The sequence below is a fragment of the Copadichromis virginalis genome, linkage group LG15, assembly GCF_057382275.1.
Source record: "Copadichromis virginalis isolate Kocher_CV1m ecotype Utaka linkage group LG15, C_Virginalis_male_GT1.1, whole genome shotgun sequence".
In the NCBI taxonomy this organism is placed as follows: Eukaryota; Metazoa; Chordata; class Actinopteri; order Cichliformes; family Cichlidae; genus Copadichromis; species Copadichromis virginalis.
Genome location: NC_140632.1, coordinates 17444810 through 17465231, shown reverse-complemented (window position 1 = coordinate 17465231; position 20422 = coordinate 17444810). Strand labels below are relative to the sequence as shown.

The 20422-nt window shown below is 39.6% G+C and overlaps 4 protein-coding genes across 6 annotated transcripts in view; 3 read left to right on the top strand and 1 right to left on the bottom strand.

Annotated features, from left to right (window-relative positions):
* The first annotated feature begins 6070 nt into the window (after positions 1-6070).
* Positions 6071-8335, top strand: LOC146692215 (inactive Rho GTPase-activating protein 11B-like). The gene is made up of 8 exons (XM_085433258.1): positions 6071-6246; positions 6325-6421; positions 6760-7016; positions 7219-7370; positions 7464-7571; positions 7677-7844; positions 7925-8015; positions 8260-8335. Exons 1-8 carry the CDS (start codon positions 6071-6073, stop codon positions 8333-8335), a joined length of 1125 nt encoding a protein of 374 aa, XP_085289384.1.
* A 489-nt stretch (positions 8336-8824) lies between these two features.
* Positions 8825-14131, top strand: scg5 (secretogranin V). Its single transcript, XM_085432246.1, has 6 exons — positions 8825-9109; positions 9542-9767; positions 11101-11250; positions 11535-11647; positions 12811-12864; positions 13076-14131. The coding sequence occupies exons 1-6, from the start codon at positions 9038-9040 to the stop codon at positions 13202-13204; spliced, it is 744 nt and encodes a 247-aa protein (XP_085288372.1). The 5' UTR covers positions 8825-9037; the 3' UTR covers positions 13205-14131.
* A 357-nt stretch (positions 14132-14488) lies between these two features.
* On the top strand, positions 14489-15696 carry LOC146692213 (gremlin-1-like). The gene has a single exon (XM_085432245.1). The coding sequence runs from the start codon at positions 14522-14524 to the stop codon at positions 15059-15061; it is 540 nt and encodes a 179-aa protein (XP_085288371.1). The 5' UTR covers positions 14489-14521; the 3' UTR covers positions 15062-15696.
* A 265-nt stretch (positions 15697-15961) lies between these two features.
* The window catches only part of fmn1 (formin 1), a 28355-nt gene continuing 23894 nt past the window's right edge, over positions 15962-20422 (bottom strand). For 2 of the 3 annotated variants that reach the window (XM_085432243.1, XM_085432244.1), the window contains 5 exons: positions 19629-19721; positions 17549-17600; positions 16926-17075; positions 16331-16412; positions 15962-16109 (listed from right to left, as the gene is read on the bottom strand). In XM_085432243.1, coding sequence (XP_085288369.1) covers positions 16065-16109; positions 16331-16412; positions 16926-17075; positions 17549-17600; positions 19629-19721 — 422 coding nt within the window. In that variant the 3' untranslated portion in view covers positions 15962-16064. Of the gene's footprint in view, positions 16135-16330; positions 16413-16925; positions 17076-17548; positions 17601-19628; positions 19722-20422 lie in introns of all 3 variants that reach the window. The other variant, XM_085432242.1, reaches the window with a different exon arrangement.

The window sequence follows — 20422 nt, the reverse complement described above, 5'->3', positions numbered from 1 at the left end:
ATAAATGTAGGTGGAATTAAATTTATTTTGACTTTTACACGTTCTATTGTTCTGTCCTAGCATTTCCTCCACTAAAATCCCAGCAGTAGCGGGTTCCCAAAATGTCATTGCTTCGATTTAAGATTTACCTAGAAATCATGACACCTACAAACTGGAAGGGGCCTTTGTCCATAATTGCATGTACAGTGGGGCAAAAAAGTATTTAGTCAGCCACCCATTGTGCAAGTTCCCCCACCTAAAATGATGACAGAGGTCAGTAATTTGCACCAGAGGTACACTTCAACTGTGAGAGACAGAATGTGAAAAAAAAATCCATGAATCCACATGGTAGGATTTGTAAAGAATTTATTCGTAAATTAGGGTGGAAAATAAGTATTTGGTCACCTCAAACAAGGAAAATCTCTGGCTCTCACAGACCTGTAACGTCTTCTGTAAGAAGCTTTTCTGTCCCCCACTCGTTACCTGTATGAATGGCACCTGTTTGAACTCATCATCTGTATAATAGACACCTGTCCACAGCCTCAAACAGTCAGACTCCAAACTCCGCCATGGCCAAGACCAAAGAGCTTTCGAAGGACACCAGGAAAAGTATTGTAGACCTGCACCAGACTGGGAAGAGTGAATCTACAATAGGCAAGCAGCTTGGTGTGAAAAAATCAACTGTGGGAGCAATCATCAGAAAATGGAAGACATACAAAACCACTGATAATCTCCCTCGATCTGGGGCTCCACGCAAGATCTCATCCCGTGGGGTCAAAATGATCATGAGAACGGTGAGCAAAGATCCCAGAACCACACGGGGGGACCTGGTGAATGACCTGCAGAGAGCTGGGACCAAAGTAACAAAGGTCACCATCAGTAACACACTACAACGGCAGGGAATCAAATCCCGCAGTGCCAGACGTGTTCCGCTGCTGAAGCCAGTGCATGTCCAGGCCCGTCTGAAGTTTGCCAGAGAGCACATGGATGATACAGCAGAGGATTGGGAGAATGTCATGTGGTCAGATGAAACCAAAGTAGAACTTTTTGGTATAAACTCAACTCGTCGTGTTTGGAGGAAGACAAATACTGAGTTGCATCCCAAGAACACCATACCTACTGTGAAGCATGGGGGTGGAAACATCATGCTATGGGGCTGTTTTTCTGCCAAGGGGACAGGACGACTGATCCGTGTTAAGGACAGAATGAATGGGGCCATGTATCGTGAGATTTTGAGCCAAAACCTCCTTCCATCAGTGAGAACTTTGAAGATGAAACGAGGCTGGGTCTTCCAACATGACAATGATCCAAAACACACCGCCCGGGCAACAAAGGAGTGGCTCCGTAAGAAGCATTTGAAAGTCCTGGAGTGGCCTAGCCAGTCTCCAGACCTCAACCCCATAGAAAATCTGTGGTGGGAGTTGAAAGTCCGTGTTGCTCGGCGACAGCCCCAAAACATCACTGCTCTCGAGAAGATCTGCATGGAGGAATGGGCCAAAATACCAGCTACTGTGTGTGCAAACCTGGTAAAGACCTATAGTAAACGTTTGACCTCTGTTATTGCCAACAAAGGTTATGTTACAAAGTATTGAGTTGTATTTTTGTTATTGACCAAATACTTATTTTCCACCCTGATTTACGAATAAATTCTTTACAAATCCTACCATGTGGATTCATGGATTTTTTTTTCACATTCTGTCTCTCACAGTTGAAGTGTACCTCTGGTGCAAATTACTGACCTCTGTCATCATTTTAAGTGGGGGAACTTGCACAATCGGTGGCTGACTAAATACTTTTTTGCCCCACTGTATCTCCCCCCACCACTTCCCCTGCAAGTGGCAGACACCCTCAGACATCGGTGCATTGCTTCTTTGTGTCCGGGGATGGGCGTCCAGGTACACACCAGCTCACTCCTTGGTGGCTGCTTATCGGGGCCTGGAGCCTGGGGCTCGCTCGGGCCACTTCGCGCCTTGAGGCGACTTTTGTTGTGATTTGGCGCTATATAAATAAAATTGAATTGAATTGAATTGAATTGAGGGTGGGGTGCCCTCTGCCTCTCAGCCCTTGGATCGGTCCCTCTGGCGCAGCTGGCTGCCGGCGGAGCGCACGGGCACGTCACTGCAACCCCCCCTGGCTTCTGCTCCGCGGCTGCTGAGTGACCCCTCATCTGGGGCTCTCCTCAGCTCTTTCTGGGATAGTGGCGTGGCTGCCCCTCTGTTGGTCTTCCTTGGTCTCTTGTGTTCTGGGGGCCTCTGGATGTTTGGAGTTTTGATCTCCTCCATACCTGCTTCATGCCCTGGTGGACGGGGCTGTGGCTCCCCACACCCTCTAGCAGATCATTACATGAAGGAACCTTTTAAAAACAAGCGGGTCCATGCTCACAGGTGTACACACGGGTGCTCACACACACAAACTACACTCTCTGTCAGTGCGCCCCAGGGCAGCTGTGGCTACAATGTAGCTTGCCATCGCCAGTGTGTGAATGTGTGTGTGAATGGGTGAATGACTGAATGTAGTGTGAAGCGCTTTGGGGTCCTTAGGGACTAGAAAAGCGCTATACAAATGCAGGCCATTTACCATTTACCATTTTTGGCTCCTACCTCAAAGCGCACTGTGCGCTGTCGATATTACGTGCACAATAATGTTTAACATTTAGTATTTACAGTTATATTCCCATATATCATCGTGATGTTGTTTATTATGTTGCTCTCGTTTTCTTCTGCTTGTTTTCTTTTTTCTTTCTCAACAGGTGATCCAGGTGATTGATATATGTATTTTTTTTGTCTGCTTATTTAGTTGGTTTTTGTTTTTTTGCCCTTTATCCCCATCCCTCTTCTCCGCTGTTTTTCTCCCCCCTCTTCCTTTCTCCCTTTTATTTTCCTCATTCAAGTCTGTTCCGTATCTAGCAAGTGAAAATAAAAAATAAATAAAATAAACAATAAAAGGTGAATAAAAAATAGACCATTATGGCAAGGCTGGGATGGTCAATTTGGTAAAGTAAATCCGTTGGGCATCTTTCTTCGCCTTTAGACAATAATTCTGATGGCAAAAGAACCAAACGGGACAGGCAGAAAAAAAAATAAAAATAAAAATAAAAATAAAAAAGAAGATGAGTGGCTGACTGAATGGGTGAAAGCACTGGAACCTGAACTCATGACAAAGTTAATGGCTAAACAGCGGACTGACAGCACACACTCACTACAGATAAATGGAAGCCACCTTAGTTGGGATTGTGTATTTGAACTAGGAGGGGTACGAAAACAGAAATCGGTTGAATGCAGTCTGCTATGTACTGACATCTAGTGTTGAGATTTTGCACACTGTTACTTTAATCTTGAATAATATTCACAATAAAAATATTAATCAAACATTTTGAAGACTGTATGTGTTTCACAGTGTCTAACTGTTCTGGTACATTTAAACCTAACAATTACTACATGATGGAAACACGTCATGTTATCTCTTTTAATAAAGTTTGTGTATGTATACACAGGTCATGCTGATATTGAACAAAAAACACAAAGATCAGATGTTAATCAGATTTATTTGCTCTCTTTCCTTCTTAAACATGTTTTTAATGTTAGTTATGATTCAGAATTGGTGACTGAAGACTCCACATGCCGCCATGACGACCCCGTTTCCCTGAATGTAAAAAGCTTTGCAATTTAACATCACAAAGGTCTTTAGATGCCACGCACTGCAGATCGGTCCAATCTGATGAAATCCCTTGGAGGAGTTCATCAAAGTACAGTGCCTGAAAAGAGGGGAAAATGTCGCTAAAATTACACATTAATTTTAAAATGGCTGACTTCCTGTTGGATTTGGCATATTGCTCCAAGAGACTTTTTTGTACATCTTAATATCTTCCATAAGCTTAACAGGTTTCAGACTCATAGATAAAACACAGAGCAGGGGCTGATGCTTTGAAATTTCAAGACTTTTTAAACTTTCCAAGCCCCTCAAAAGCCACTTCATCTTTCATGGTGAACCGCGTTGCCACCAGGGTGCGCCGTTTAGTTTAAAGTCACAATTTTCGCACTGAAGCATCATGAGGGACTGATGGTGATATTCACCGCTTTTGAGGTGGCCACGATGAACCTGTGGAAATCAGTACAACAAAGTGAAAGACATGACATTTCCTGTTGCCACTAGGTGGCGTTCTGCGTATTCCTGACAATGGGCACATCAATCTGTTCAGGTCGGCCCTGACATCACGCCTGTAAAGTCTGGTACTGATCAGACTGGATTTCATTGAGTTATACTAATTTGTTTCTTCATGGCGAGACATCAAAGTTCGCCATGCTTTCGGGGTCACACCCTTCTGCGAAAACTCACAGTTTTCACTGTAACCCAAGACCAACTCCTTAAGGCTTTCCTGGAGAAATTTGAGGCTGCAGATGTCACCCATCACTATACTGTACCCCAAAGTGTAAAACATGACATTTCCTGTTCCCACTAGGTGGCGCTGTCCTTGATGTCAAATATGGCAGTTGAAATATGTTCAGGGCTGGAGCCTTATCATATGTGTGCTCTTTGGCCCAGATTGGACAATGTATGACAGAATGAGAGGCAATACGATTTTCATGGCGAGTCATCGAAATTCGCCGTGGCTCTGCAATTTAACATGGCCCAGGTGTGTAGTTGACACTGACCAAAGATGAAGCTTATACGACCAAATCCCAAGGAGGAATTTGAAAAAGTTTGAGGCATGGAAATGGCAAAATTAGAGTCAAAATGTCACCTTCACTTCTAAATTGCGGACTTCCTGTTGGGTTTGCCTCAATGGGCCCACAGACTTTTTTGTTTGTCTTGGCATGGTACACATGTGTGCCAGATTTCATACATGTAGCTCAAACGATGTGGTCATAGGGCTGTATTTTACAAGGCATAGGTGGCGAATACAGAGCCATTTTCACATGCCCATATGTAAAACCATTAAAATACAAAATTTTTCACCAGACCTGGCATGTGTGCAAAATTTCATGAGTTTTTGAGCATGTTTAGGCCCTCAACAAGGCCCTTGTTTTGCCTGAATAATAATAATAATAATATTAAGAATAAGAATAAGAATAATAAGAATAAGAATAAGAATAAGAATAAGAAGAATAAGAATAAGAATAAGAATAAGAATAAGAAAAATAATAATAATAATAATAATAATAAGAAGAAGAAGAAGAAGAAGAAGAAGAAACGGAGCAGATACAATAGGGCCTTCGCACTCTCAGTGCTCGGGCCCTAAAAAGCTTCAGTCTAATTGCAGCATACTTCAGAAAGATGATAGTGGGAGTTTGAACCCTTTAACGACAAACATTAATGCTTTCGAATCACTTTTTTTGTTAGTTGCACTCCCACAACCCACCAACTAAATAACATCTTGGCTACAACGCCATCAGTATGCTGCTTCTGTTAAGCTACTGGCCTTTTAAGAGCCAAACCCACATTATGTAGTATAAGGTGGTATAATTTCCAGCAAAAGAAAATTCTAGGAATGAGGAATTTGTAGGCTACATCTGTGAATAATCATAAATGTCTTGCACAGCCACTGATGTCAGCGGTTCCAACATTTAGGCAGTAATTTTGTGGTGATGACTTTATCGGCCCCAGTGCTGGTATGTTTTCAGTAAAAATGCATTTAATCAGTTCTAGATTTGGGAGCTGGCACTCAAGTATGTTCAAACAAGTGCATTCACACTAGCATTTATTAGTATCACTGCGATCAATACTGAAAGATCTCAAACAGTATTTGGCTACAACTTTACAGTCTTCTGCACTTCTACAAATGTTTGTCGTACATGTGGGGAAATACTGCTGAAACACTGCTGATATAAAGATGTTGTGAAACTGAAACACCCACTTCCGGAAAAAAAGAATTACTGTAAAAGTGTTTCAATAGCAATCTAAAGTGACTCACGTTTTACACCACTCCTGAATGCATCACTTTCCCTTCAGCGCTCACTTCCTGTGTGGCAGGTGATACGGATTAGAATAATAAAGCCCACCTCCTTTACTCATTACTGAGTTTGCAGAGATTGTGGTACCACGGTGAAAGGCCGTTAATGTGCTTAGGTTTTTCTTTGCTTCCGGTCAAATCATGAAGCTTACAGACAGCAATGTCATTCGGTTCCACCTTCAAGTCCTTTATGGGATCTCTATCAAGAGTCTTGAGAAGAAAAGGGAGAGACTGATGATCAGCGGTTCAAAGATCTTTGGTGTTCCTCTGGAAAATTTGCCCAGGTGTTACATTCCTGAATTTGGGCTTGTACCTTGGTGAGTGGGAAAGGGAAATCATTAAATGTAACTTGGGAGGAACACTTCTAAAACTTTGCTTAATAATTTGTGTCCCAGCTTTTTGGTGGACGCTTGTTCTTTCCTTCTGGAGCGTGGTGGGACTGTGGGCCTTTTCAGAAAACCAGGCTGTCTTGCTCGTATTAAGACTCTCAGGGTAAGAGTCTCAATGTTTGTTTGTTTTAAGTCTTAGTTCCACAATATTTTCTGGAGCAATAGTGCCATCTAGTGGTTTAAGTCACTTTACTGACCTGTCACCTACACTTCTACATTTGCAGTAGTTGCCACATGTTTGTAGGGTACAAATGCAGGCAAATAAAATAGTTTTACGAATCCTTCAAAAAGGATGTTTGTTGAAACTGAATGGGTGTTTCTAATGTTAATTATATCTATTAAACAGTTTAATCTGGTTATAGCTAGACAAACTACTACAACAACACTACATGCAGATATGCTCTTTTTTTTTTTGTTTTGCTCTTGTTGTGTCTGGTTTAGGCCAAACTGAATCGAGGAGAGAGTTGTCTGTCCACTGCCCTCCCCTATGATGTGGCCACTCTGATCAAACAGTTTTGCAGGGAGCTGCCAGAGCCGCTGTTTCCCTCGGAGCTTCATGCAGCTATGCTCAAAGCTCAGTCTCTGCCCAACCTACAGGACAGGATGGCAGCCCTCCAGCTGCTGTCCTGTCTCCTTTCTGCAAGAAACGCCTCCTGTCTGCATTACATGTTCGACTACTTGGCAAAAGTTTCCCAGCGGTATGAAAGGATTTTTTTTTTAATTAAACGTTAGCAGAAATTAGTCGCATACACAAAGTGCCGATTTAAAGTAATTTTTGTCTAGGAAACAAGTGTTTCTGTCAAAGCTGGTTCTGCCCCAGGTTGTGTGCTTCAGATGGAAACAACATGATAGTTCAGGAGACCTGATATTGTTTTTTTTCACTGTATGTACTGCTGTCAGATGCAGTGAGAACTTGATGACCAGCTCCAACCTGGCTATAGTCTTCGCTCCATGTCTATTACCCCCGCCAAACACGACAGAGATGTCTGAAGGACGGCTTGAGCTCAGAGTTCTTGTTCTGCGCACCTTCATTGAAAATCCTCATTTATTTGGTAAAAGACCAGTTATTTGGTGTTGATAAAAAAATTTCAAGTGGCTTTATATGCAATGCTTTATATGCAATGTTTTAATCTGTATGACAATAGGTGTGATTCCCAAAACTGTAATCGATAGTATGGAATATCTGATGAACTTCCATTTTGTGAAAGATGTTGGCTCCAAAAGTAGAAGTAAAAAGCGGCACAGTTTCAAAGGTAAAAAGACCACAGAAGTTACTGAGCAAATCACTCCGTTCAAATTATGTTTAACCAGTTTTTACTATTTGAATTCTCGAGCTTAAATTTCTCAAACACATGCAGGAATGCGCTCTGTAAAGACGGTGCCCTTGATTCAGGGAGGGTCGAAGCTCAGGCCACCAGAGCAGAGCCACGGGTCCACATCAGGAGACAGACCAACGCTGAGGAGAAGCCTTGGCCTGGATTCTTTCCCCAACATCCTTTTGTTCAGGACCTACATGCCTTCAGCAGGTAATTATATGGCGAAAGAATCAGACTGGAATGTGTGAGAATATTTTATTTGTGCAGTCTAATCTAAAAACTGTTTCTAGATCAAAGCTTCAGGCCTGCAGCAGCTTTGTTGGATGATGTCATTGCAGCTGAAAAAAAGTTAAACAAGATGCCACAAGATGGTCTAAAAAGGTAAACGGTAAAGGTTTATAAATTTAACTTCAGTGTTCACTCTAACATCAGTGACAAATTAGAGAGCTAAGGCTTAGAGTTGATGCTACTTGGTTTCAGCATTTGGTTTCAAGGAGCCGCTTCAAGTAAAGCAAATGTTAACTGTAGAATAAACCATGGTGCTTATCAGCTTTGGCCAAATGCGCACTGTCTGCTGTGTATTTGTTCAATGTGCCTCTGTGCTTTACATATGGATCATCATCAGGTTCACCAGAGGTGTCGATGGCTCTCCTGCAGGAAAACTAAAGCTCATGCTTTGGAGAAGACGCTCGTCACTATAATTCATGCTTGTTTCCCTAAAGTCAAGACCTCTGATCAACCAGGAGGTTGACAAGAGTGGTTTGGGGGGAGCGGGGAGCTATGTTTTATGATTTGTTTTAGTTGTTTTTTTTAACTGTATTTATGTAACAAGAGACTGAACAATGTATGTACGGCTTTCCCATACATTTTTCATTAAATAAAGATATATTTTTAGTCTCTCTCCTTTCCTAAAGTCAATTTTATTAAATTTTCTGTGTATTATAGCCAAACCCAGTTTTGAGGAGTCCCATTTCCTTTCTTTATTGTTAAAAAAGAAATTATTCTGAAATATAAGAACATGGAAAACGGAGTAGCCACTACTAAATGGGGGAAAATGCATTTGGGCTCGGATTTGTAGCGTCAGTGTAGCGCTCCCGAAGAGTAAATGGCACTTTGTCATAGCCAATGGGAAAAGTGGATTTGCTGTTTCCTGGCAACTGCATCTGAACCGTGAAACGAGACGGATGCAAGGTTGTAAAATGTACACGTATGAAGACATCAGAAATCAACTCTTCAAAACAAAACGAGACGGAAAATAAAAAATTTTCACCAAACGCTGCCCATAAACGAATAATGCGCAGAACGCTGGTGAATCAACTTGGGACAGAGTGAATTTAGACGAAAATCTGTGTTTGGCTTTTTGTTCCTCCGCGTTTGTAAAGCTTTATTTTGAAGATCCGGAAATGTGCGTTTTCTTTGTGGACGACTTGACGGAGGTCTCCCTCAGCAGGTCTCCCTCCTTAAACGCAAACAAGGTAAGGGGAAAATGCAGAAATCTGATTTTTGATCCTTCGCGATTCCTTTGTAACAACAATAAATAAAAATCTATGTAATTACATGTTTATATTGAGTTTCATTATAAGTGAAGCCGTTTTTGGTTGATGGGGAGCTATTTATAGGCTTTTCACAACGGCCTTAATGACTCTGTTTACAGAGTAAGTGGCGCATCAAAGATTTATTCATTTTACGGACCACATGATGCCTTGTTTTTGTTTGTTTTGCCCACAATGACATTCAATTCAGGCGATTTTGTCGTATTATGGATCTTTATCCACAAATAATTGCGTATATGTTTATAACAGGAAATTCATCCGTGTTTGCACACGAATAAACATCTGTGAGCTACTGTGTGTGTGTGTGTGTGTGTGTGTGTGTGTGTGTGTGTGTGTGTGTGTTTCTCCCTGTAGATAACGAAAATGGGCTCGGCGGTGCGGTTATCGTTACTCAGCCTCCTGCTGTGCCTACTGCTCGGCAGAGCTCCAGCCCGCAGTCCCCGTACGGCTGACCAGGTGTCTGAGGCCGACATCCAGCGCCTCCTGCACGGTGTCATGGAGCAGCTCGGAATTGCTCGGCCCAGGGTGGAGTATCCTGCACACCAGGCTACCAACATTGTTGGGCCTCAGAGCATACAGGGTATGTTATAGAGATTTATGAAGGATCTTCTAGTTTAAGAATATTGGAGGCAATATTCCCCACCACTTCATCTGTCTTAACTCTGTATTTTTTATTTTTTTTCTTCAAATTTTCATCTTGTGGATAAAATCTAATAAAATCTAAACTTGAGGAAATCTTGAAATTTTCAGATAACCTGAAATATTGACTTATGGATGGGTAAAATGGGTAACAGATTTTCATATCCCCTTGAGACCAGAAAAATACTGAATGCTTAAACCCAACGGATATAAACATTAGGGCCATCATAGCTGGAAAAGTGGCAGGAGGGATCCTTGCAAAGCCTAAAATTAAAAGTTTGTTTTTATTTGCAGTTTTTCACCCTTTACAAATGAAGCCAAGTGGTTTAGTCCACACCATACTCTACAGCTAATTTATTCTATCAAAGTGGTAGCTAATGGACAAGAAGGAAGAAGTGGAGAGGGAGAGGACACGCACTCAGTGAGCTGTTAACAAAAAGAGAGACGAGTCTATGAATGGTTTAGCTATCAGTAGTTGTTTAAGGCAGTAAAGTGGTGTCAGATGTGACTCTGTGTCTATGAAATAACCCACCACAACTTAGCACAATTAAAAAACAATCTGCAAAACCATCAGTCTTTTCTTTCTGATGACATTAAAAGAACACTAACAAAAAATGGCCATAATATCATATAAGGTTAATTGTAAACTTGCTTTATGTTTATAATTGCTCACAGTTATCAGTATAATCACATTCACAGTTATTATGGTTTGCCTTGACCTCTGACCGCTGATATAGTTGAGTACTAAAAAGACTAAGAACAGTATTAGGCTGCAAGCAAGTTAAGAGGCTAATCTTGATCCTGTATGCTTCATTCTGTGTAGCAGACACTGAGCAAGATGATGCGATAAAGACTACCGTATGTTGAGAAATAAATGTTTAAAATGTGTGGAGATTTCAAACTGTGCAGACTTACAGGCACATCATAGATTTTTATTAACAATCTTATTCAGTTCAATTCAATTTTATTTATATGGTGCCAAATCACAACAACTGTTCCCTCAAGGCACTTTATTGTGTAAGGTATAGACCCTAGAATAATACAAGAGTTGATAATACAACATTATATGAACAGTTCCTTGCCTGCTATCGTGATGACAGCTCAGTTATTCATTCAAAAGCAATCAAAAATGTACGAAAGATTTGGATCATGAAAGGAAGGGGGACCACAGTTCTGTGCTGCCCCCCCGGTAAACAAAGCTATTTGGACTTGGAAGACATGTAACGCTGCATTTATGATTTTGTGGAGACTGTAGTGTCTGATTTGCCCACCAGGTGGTGCCCATGAGGGACTGCAGCATCTAGGCCCCTATGGAAACATCCCCAACATTGTGGCAGAGCTCACAGGGGACAATGTTCCCAAAGATTTCAGTGATGACCACAGCTACCCAGACCCACCAAACCCCTGTCCCCTGGGAAAGACAGGTAGGAATTCTTCCCCTGTGCAGAGTATTTTTAAAAAAACACTCATTTCTGCAGAATCAACACAGGCCTTTTATGGGGCTAATGGAAAATGTTGCTATTAATGCTGTTTTTAAGAATATGCATAGTTTTTCCATCTTCTTTTTGGCCTTTAAGGAAGTAATGACATAAATAAGTGCATTAATCGCTTTCTGATTCACTGCTAGCCTTTTCCAGAACACACATGGCTTGCCTAATGAACAGAAAAAAGTGACTCCCTCTCTGCTACCTATTTATTGCATACACAGCAGCAGATGGATGTTTGGAAAATGCTCCTGACACAGCTGAGTTCAGCAGAGAGTTTCAAAAACACCAGCACCTGTTTGACCCAGAACATGATTACCCTGCCCTGGCAAAGTGGGTGAGTACAAAACAGGACCTCAGGAATCGATTAATTTAATTATGGACTAATTACTTGGTTTATTTTGATTTATTGATTTTAATTTATTCTACTGCCCAGAGTCTCAGATTATTTGATAGCCAGAAGAAGTCCAGAACACAGAAAGATTTACCTCATAATGAAATGAAAGAGAGTAAAGCAACAAAGTAGTAATACTGCATAAATATTTTTCAGCAGGAGATCAAATAAATGTGCATTTGGAACACCAGAGTCATCATGATCAGGAGCAAATCACAACAACAGTTGCCTCAAGGTGCTTTATATTGTAAGGTCAAGACGGTACAACAATACAGAGAAACCCCTCGAGGTTTTCAAGCAATCATTAATCGATCGCAATCCACATCTCCACGGGCCAGGTTGGATGCATTAAAATCAAACTACCATAAAAACGAGAAGCTATTCATTTCTTTGTAAGGTGCAAACTTGCAAAATCAAATATTTTCCCAGTTTTAGTTTTGGTAGATACTGCAGACAGTTACGTTAAAATAACAAAGATTGGAAATAATGGAAAGCCCTCTTGATTGAATCATCACTTGGCATTTCTTTGTGCGCAGCTGGAATTCTCAGTCAGCTTTTTCCATATTGCTTCACATATTTGGGTGTTATTCACTATTAACCACATGGGCCACTTTAAGGTAAAGTACAGACTACAGATTGCCAACTGCATCATCTTACCTGCCAAACATGGCTTCTAATTAATTTGAGGTATTTGGACCATATTTGCTTTTTTACCATTTGAGGTTCATGTCAATTTTCCAAGGTCAGAAAAAGGCCATCAGTGTCAGCTGTTTGCCAAAAGAGGCTTATATAAGCCATTTTTTGCCATCGGAGATGGCAACATTGCAACAGTACTCATACTTGTGGATTCTGGGGTTCTGCTGCATTTCTAACCGCAGAAACAAAAAGTCAAGACTTCTGTTATTTGAAAGATCAGATAAAAGTTTCTTGTAATTAGCATGGATCCATTTCCCAGTTTGTCCTCTGATATGTCTGGTCTGAGGAAGTTATCCACTGAGAACACTGTTTTTATTCCCTAAAAGGAGCATTCAAACAATTTGTTGAGCGTAACAAATGAATACATGATTTTAGATCTGAAATCTGCTTTTTTATTCTTTTGTTTTCAGAACAAGGAACTTTTGTACCAAAAACTGAAGGGTGGACCAAAGAGAAGAAAACGGGTATACTATTTCTTGGTTGTCTTTTTGCTTTTCCTGTGTGGGATTGTGTCTGAGAAATCACAAAACTGAGCACTCTGCACTGAGTTTAACCCCTGGTGGGAGTTAAGCCAAGAGTCACACTTTGAATTTCTGTTGAATTTAATCAGATGCATGCAACTTATAGACATGTTTATAAGTTTGTGTACAAACAGTTTTATGCTTGTGTCCACAGAGTGTCAACCCATATTTATTGGGCCAGAGGTTGGACAATGTCGTTGCCAAAAAATCAGTTCCTCACTTCTCAGAGGAAGAGGAGGAAGACGGACCTTCTGTCCCCGCTGCCAGCAAATCCACAACCTAAACTCCTGCAATACCCACTGCAATATTACAACATACTGTCAGATAAAAGGTTTTAATAATTTAAGCATTTTGGTTAACAGTCAGTGGGTCTTTGTGTGTGTTTTGTAAATGCTTTGTTTGATTGTATTGCAAAAACATGGGATCTGTCAAGTTGTCTTTTGGTTTTAAAAAAATGTTTATTTCTTGATCTCAGAGCTTTGCAAACAGCAATTACAATGGACCTTGTTCTTTTCTTTTTTTAAAGATTGAAAAGCTATTTTTGGTTGGTAGTTTGAAATCTTGCCTTGGCAATAAAATAGGTTTTCCCTGAAACAACTCTGTCTCTTAGCAGAAATACTCACAAGTGAGATATAGGAATGAAAAAAGATCAGCCTGCCATGATATCTGTCATACTGTATTTATTAAAACACTGAAGATCTGGGCTCTTTATAGGGGGAAAAGGAGATCTCAGTTCATTTATACCAACTGTTTGCTTCTTTTCTTATTTTTAAGAGATGTAACACACTACCACATTGCCAGAGAATTAACCCTAAATCAACCCCAAAATAATAGAATATATGCTGGTAAATACTGATCTGACAGTGTACAGTATATCTATCCCTCTATCATAACAATACTTTGTATAAATATATATTGATCTGAACGAATGTTATATCAAAGTTTTTCTTGGATGTACAGAGATTGGTTTATTAATACAAATTCATTTTGTATGTGACGAATTACTTTGGTGTCTTGTGTAAGAAGTGTATTTCTATTTCCAATCAAATACTTGCCAGTAATTCTGGTAAAAGTCTTACTTTGCCATTCAAAGGATGATGGTGCAATACTTCACTATAGCATGTTCAGTATTTATTCACTGGGTTGCTTCATCTTGTCTAAATGGTTGTGTTCTGTTAAATCAAATAAACTGTTTATCTGCATCAACAAAGTTTGGAAGAGGATTTTGATTTGCATTCACAGACAGGCAGGATGGAGTGGATATGGGTTTGGGGGCGTGTTCTGGAGAAACTCAAAATTGGATATCTCCTCACTGTGTAATCCATAAAACCACAACTGAGGACGGCGGACCTCTAGAAGACACGCATGCTGACTGGATAATTGTTTTCACGCTAGGAGTTTAAAAAAAAAACAAAACCAAAAAACAGGTAACTCCACTTAACAGATATTGGTTCTGAAATGTGTATAATATATATATAACTTGTGTATAAAATTATCCACTGCTTGCTTCTATGGTGCTTTATGTGTGCGTAAAAGTTGTGCGTAAATTCCTTTCCATCGAGGACTTAACTTTTGTTCCGTTTTCCTTTCAGGTTCAACGATGCAGACACATTCAGTGCAGAGCTTTGCAGTCGTTTTGGCACTGCTACTCACCCCGCTGAATAATACGAAAGCTCAGAGCTTTCAAAGCGCGTTTCCACAGCCAAACAAACACAGCCCGAATGAATCGTCGACGTGTGTACAGCCCCCTCTTATTGGATTAATTTCTCGCGCAACGGGGCCAGTAACCTCAACATACGAAGTGCCGGAGTCCAGCCAGGAAGCGCTGCACGTCACTGAGCGTAGATACCTGCGGCTGGACTGGTGTAAGACACAGCCGCTCAAGCAGACCATAGAGGAGGAGGGCTGCCTTCGCCGCACCATCATTAACAGGTTTTGCTACGGACAGTGCAACTCCTTTTACATCCCGCGGAACAAGTACCAGGACGGAAACGCCTTTCGCTCCTGTTCGGCCTGCAAACCCAAAGCCTTCAGCACCGTCACATACACCCTCCTCTGTCCGGGACAGACGCCCAGCACTAAGAGGAAACGAGTCCAGCGCGTAAAGCTGTGCCGCTGCACTACTATCGATATGGATTAGCCACAAACTAAAACATACTGGCCAGTAATATTGTCTTCTGTGAAAAATATAGAAGGGAGAGTCTATTTTGCTTAAAAGGCGCATAAGTTGGAATAGAAAAGTGAGGAACATGCTTGGGGGGAGAGACAGTTGACCACTAAATCTGCTAAAAGACAGTACACACTGCTAAGTGGGAGATTCATGTGTCACGTTCTGTATAAGGTGATAATTTGACCTGCAAATACAACTTTACCACACAATGACCAAACATCTGCCAATTATCAGTCACCGCTTGCAGTTTTGTGAGTGTAAACAGACTTGGATGTGTTGGCACATGCACTTGCAGACAGGAAGTTTTAGGCCAATGCGAACCATTGAGGTGCAGGCTGGTTTGCGGCAGTCCAGTGACAAAATTTGTCCAAACAAACAAACAAACAAAAAAAACCCAACAAGCTAATGGATGTGCAAAAATATAAGATGACTTCAGAGGTTGCATTGTTTCCACTGTGTGGGACATGGAGCTGAAGGTTTTAGAGACATACACTTTTATACATGCACTGCTAAAAGCCACTTGATTTCATGGCTGTGCATAATTTGTGTATCATTCATTGTAATGGCACTTGTAAATAAAACTGCATTCAAGCTATTGCATCACAGTTTTCTATGAGCAATGATTTTATTTGTGGAAAAATATTGTAAAAGATTTGATTTTACAGTTTAGATTTGATGCAAAAATGTATCTGTCTATACACAGTTGAAGCTGTTACTTATGTCTAAATATTGCACAGAAGATTTTTTTTAATATTTAAAACTTAAATATATGTTAGACAACAAGTTATAATATGGTTATAATATAAATCTTCCACTTAACAAATACAAGTAAATACAAGTAAATAAATAAACTACATTTTTCAAGGACCATGCATGTTTGGTACCCTTGCTCACATCCTGTTGGATCCAGCTTTGTGAGGACATAATCCGGTGGTTAGAATGATTTGGATATAAACAATTTTTTTTGGTTTCTTTAAGTTGAAGATATGCTGGCTTCTTTCTGACGCAGTCGCTCTTTCTGTTGGGAGCAAATTTAGACTGGACTGAGAAAAGAAGAAATTTCCAAAAAGATTTTCTATTAAGTCGATAAAAGCAGCAATGCTAAAAAAGTAACTTTGCAAGAGAATTCCTGAGTTGGTATGAGTTGATCTGTTTTTCACATTTAAGGCCTAATTCCACAAATGTCATCTAAGGCAAATCTTTTTGCTTCCTCAGTAAATCAACTGATTCCAGTCTTACCAGGCTGCTGGGGTTGGTCTTTCTCGTCTCCACCTTCTTCTCTCCGGTAATCCTCTTCACTGACTGCTGAGCCTCTTTTAACCTGCAAAGTGAAGCATTTAGTAAATGAAAACACTCCAGAGAACCACAATGAGGCCAAGCTATTCTATAAATATGCAGCAAAACGTAAAGTAGAGAAATAGAAATGTGCAAAATACTCTTTAAGCCAGCAGTTACAGATGCACCTATACGTTGGATAAACACTGATGCCAGCTAATATATAAACAATATCACCTTTACTGATGTCACTGAGAGATATTTGCCTTTTGTGTCAGATTAATGTTGGATTGGTTAAATGTTAAAAAAGACTAATAAAGAGCTAAAAGGATTCATAACAGTTTTCTAATATTAGATATAATTGTTATGTTTCATTCTTATGTTGCAATAATTAAGTGAAGACAAACACATTGTTTTCCCACACAGGGTATCGGTAAGGTCTTTATTAGAGGATTATATTTCTTTAGTTTTTAATTTAGTGATTCCCCTTGAGGTGGTTTTTGTGAACCTGTTTACAAAGGGTGACACACACACATACACACACACAGCTATTACTTACCTCTCTTTAGAGATATTCTTGTTCTCCCTTTTCCACCTGGTCTTGAAGTCGGCAGAAAACTCAAACCAGAGCATGAAGAAATAGCCAGCTGTCACCTCCGTCTCCCCCGTCTTAGGCATTACCCCAAAGTACAGGATCAAGTCCTCGAAACTGAAAACAAGTATTTAAAAAAATCAAGATCAAAATTTTATTTTATCTTAGTGTTTGTGTCTCCTCTCATCTAAAAACATAACCCAGGTCCTCTGCTTTGTCCTCCTCAGCACTTTGTTTCAGTAATACCTGTTATTACACTTCTATAACTTTAACAGACTTTTACCATTTAGTTGGTATGATGTTTGGCCTGTTACTACGAAAATATTTATAGACATGAAAAAAAGACAAAAAGAGATATGATAACAAAGAGTCACAACGTAGCTAAAAGAAATGGAAAACAACGGGAATAACTAAAATGGCAAAAAAAAAAAAGAGTTGCAAGATAATAAAAAGAAAAAAAGGGAGGGAAAATGGGAAAGTGATAAAAATAGACACAATATTATGAATGGATGAACTGCAAATAGCTCTAGGAGCCAAATTCAGATAGAGACCTGCATGCTGCACATGAATGAACAACTTAATTTTCCTACCTTTTTCGTACAGTCATCATCTGATAAGAAGCTTCAGCGTGCTCTTTTCGTGCTGTTAAAAAAGTGTGCCGGTAAAAAGTTTAGTTTTTGCAAGACTTTCCAAAAAAAAAAAAAAAACAGATTAATTTTAAACTTTATGGAAAGTCTGTGAATCTAATTATTCATAGTTACACAATAAGATCCTCTTGTATGATGATGACCTTGTCTAATGGAGCCAGACAACCATTTGGTCTTAAAACACCAATTATGCAGTCAATGGAGCCATTCTTGCTATTATGCCATTATGTCAAATAACAGGTAGGCTACTTGTTATCTGTGTCTGTCTCTCTGTAATGTTTTGGAAGTCTCCTTCAGACCCAGAACAATAAAAAAAAAAATCAATTTTAAAAAGCTACAGAAATTACCCACTAATGAAATTTGTAAATAAAGACACACCCTCTCATAAAACCCAAATTCCAGTTCTTGTTTGAAGACTTTTTTTAAACTCTTGTGGTTTAATTCACATCTATATTTATCTAAGAGGAAGAGAATGCAGGAGGATAAACTTCAAATCTTAGAACAAAAGATAAAGTCTTGGAAAAAGATCCTGCATGCAGTCCAATTGTCTGGTGTAGTTTTAGAACAAATAAAACAAATGGGAGACAATAGACAAAAGATGATGATCTGAATAGGCGGCTCTCTTAAAGACACTGATTTTGAAGCTTGATTGTGATACCTTTGTTACTGGGTGGAGAGGAAAAAAGATGACGCTCACAAGAAGAATTATTAAGTATTCACTGAATACTCAAATGTGAAATGGGTCACTATAAACATTTTACACAACATGGAATTCCTCAGCTCATAAGAGTTAACTTTTTTTGCAGTGAAAGAGCTCCATAGAAGGCCCAGTGCCTGTGTGTCTCAGCCATTGCCAAATCTGTCTGATCCCTATCTGAGTGTCTAGGCTGTATTCTGAATTCATTCTGTCTCCCTCACATACAAATACCAAAGACACTCCATTGGTAATTTTCAGGCTACTAAAGACACAAAGACTACATTTATAAGAGGCAAGGAAAGACATGTCTTGATTGAATGACAAATTACTTTAAAAAAAAAAAAAAAAGAATCAACAGCAAACAGAAAACAGGTACAAAGATATCTCTTTGAAGCAATGACTCTTGCTTTTCTATGAGGGCTGGGGGGACTTTTACATGTCTGTCGACAGTATGGCTATCTAATAATCTGCTCATGAGTAGGGGTTATGGGGAAATAATTGAGGATAATTAAGAATGTGAAGAAGAGCAGTCAGTTTTTTAAGTGCAAGCAGGCAATTACATGTTAATTGCAGTAGAAGCTGCACGGAGCTTGGAGGATATTCAAAACAACAAAAATCTGTCTTTCAAAAGATTTTAACGCTTTTAAAACTGAGCTCATAATGTCAAATATTCAGCGTGTATGTGACCGTACTTCTCAATCATATTTCAAAAGATGTGCGCAACATTTAATTTCCTTGCTGGAATAATCATTACAAAAAATGTCATGGGAAACAAAAACTAAGTAGACTCCATAATTCAATAGCTTGTAGCACCACCTTTAGCAACAGTAACTACAGGTCTCATTCTCTTAATGATAAAGTCATATAGAGGAATTCTGGCCCACACTTCTTTACAACACTGTTTCTGTTGATTGAGCCTTGTGGGCATTTGTTTATATGAATGTGTCTCGTTTTCTCTTGCAGCTGATGTGACTGCTGTTTGTGCTGTCTTTGCTTTCTGCCACATGCTGCACTGTGCATTGTGACCAAACATCTCCACTTTGGTCTCATCTGTCTAAAGGACATTGTTCCAGAGGTCTTGGGTTTTGCCCAACCCTGGGAAGATTATAGCATTGTGTCAACACGCCTGAATGACCCAGTCGAGGAAACTACCAGAACCTCGACTTTTATAGGGATCAATTAATCAACCATATTTTATTCGCTGTATCTGGCTGCTAAATACCCTCTTAGTTCCTGTGGAAGCACTGTGGGCGCACTCTTTTTTTAATATGACTGTATCTCATTGATGTTTTTACATAACACATTAAATGAATGGTAACTCCTCACCACTGAGCACAAAAGCCTCCATCTTGTCTTTAAATGGCTGCAGGTATTCTTCAGGAGAGTCAGAGCAAACCTTCTGTACGTCTTTCTCGCACCCTGAAAAGAACACAATGATGACAAAATTCAGGAAGCATTACACTTTCAATATTTAGACAAAATTTCAGATAAGAGCCTGGAGAAGATTGAAGCTATGAAGAACATTTCTTTCTTCTTCTCTTTGTAACAATTTACGGCTTGTTTAAAATAACCATAAGAAGAGAATAAGACAACAAACACGTTTAAAGGTGACCTTTATGCCACCATCTTTTGTCTGAAACCAGAAGATGCTCAGATGCATTCCAGATTTGTAATTTCTGCCTTAAAAAACTATCCTATATTTGTTTATTTGTTTCCAAGTTTAAATATTGGACACACTCGTCTGAATTGGCAGTATTGTAAAGCTAGTATTGGGTTTTGTCAGTTTTAATGATGTTTTTAATACTACAAAATAAGTAATTAAGACCTTTCAATAGGGTTCTTCATTTATGTATAATTATATGACTTCATTGACTTTTCCACCTCATTTTGTGTCATTACTGTTTTAGCTGTATGTAAGAAAATTCTCAGTGCTACAATTATTTGACATGGTCAATAATCAATAACAGAATACTTTACAAAGACATAAAATGGATTTATAGAACCAGCAGTTAAATCTGATAAAATGCCTTTTTTACCCCAACATCTACAACAACCTCGGCTATTGCTCAATTCTCCCACAGATTTAAATGAAGGATTCTTCAAGTGTCATGTCTTTTCTT

Coding starts and splice junctions, on each gene's coding strand:
- LOC146692215 (XM_085433258.1), top strand. CDS start 6,071: ATGAAGCTTACAGACAGCAATGTCATTCGGTTCCACCTTCAAGTCCTT. Junction 7,572..7,676: donor AAAGCGGCACAGTTTCAAAG/GTAAAAAGACCA, acceptor AAACACATGCAG/GAATGCGCTCTGTAAAGACG. Junction 8,016..8,259: donor CCACAAGATGGTCTAAAAAG/GTAAACGGTAAA, acceptor GATCATCATCAG/GTTCACCAGAGGTGTCGATG.
- scg5 (XM_085432246.1), top strand. CDS start 9,038: ATGTGCGTTTTCTTTGTGGACGACTTGACGGAGGTCTCCCTCAGCAGG. Junction 9,768..11,100: donor TGGGCCTCAGAGCATACAGG/GTATGTTATAGA, acceptor TTTGCCCACCAG/GTGGTGCCCATGAGGGACTG. Junction 11,251..11,534: donor CTGTCCCCTGGGAAAGACAG/GTAGGAATTCTT, acceptor TTGCATACACAG/CAGCAGATGGATGTTTGGAA.
- LOC146692213 (XM_085432245.1), top strand. CDS start 14,522: ATGCAGACACATTCAGTGCAGAGCTTTGCAGTCGTTTTGGCACTGCTA.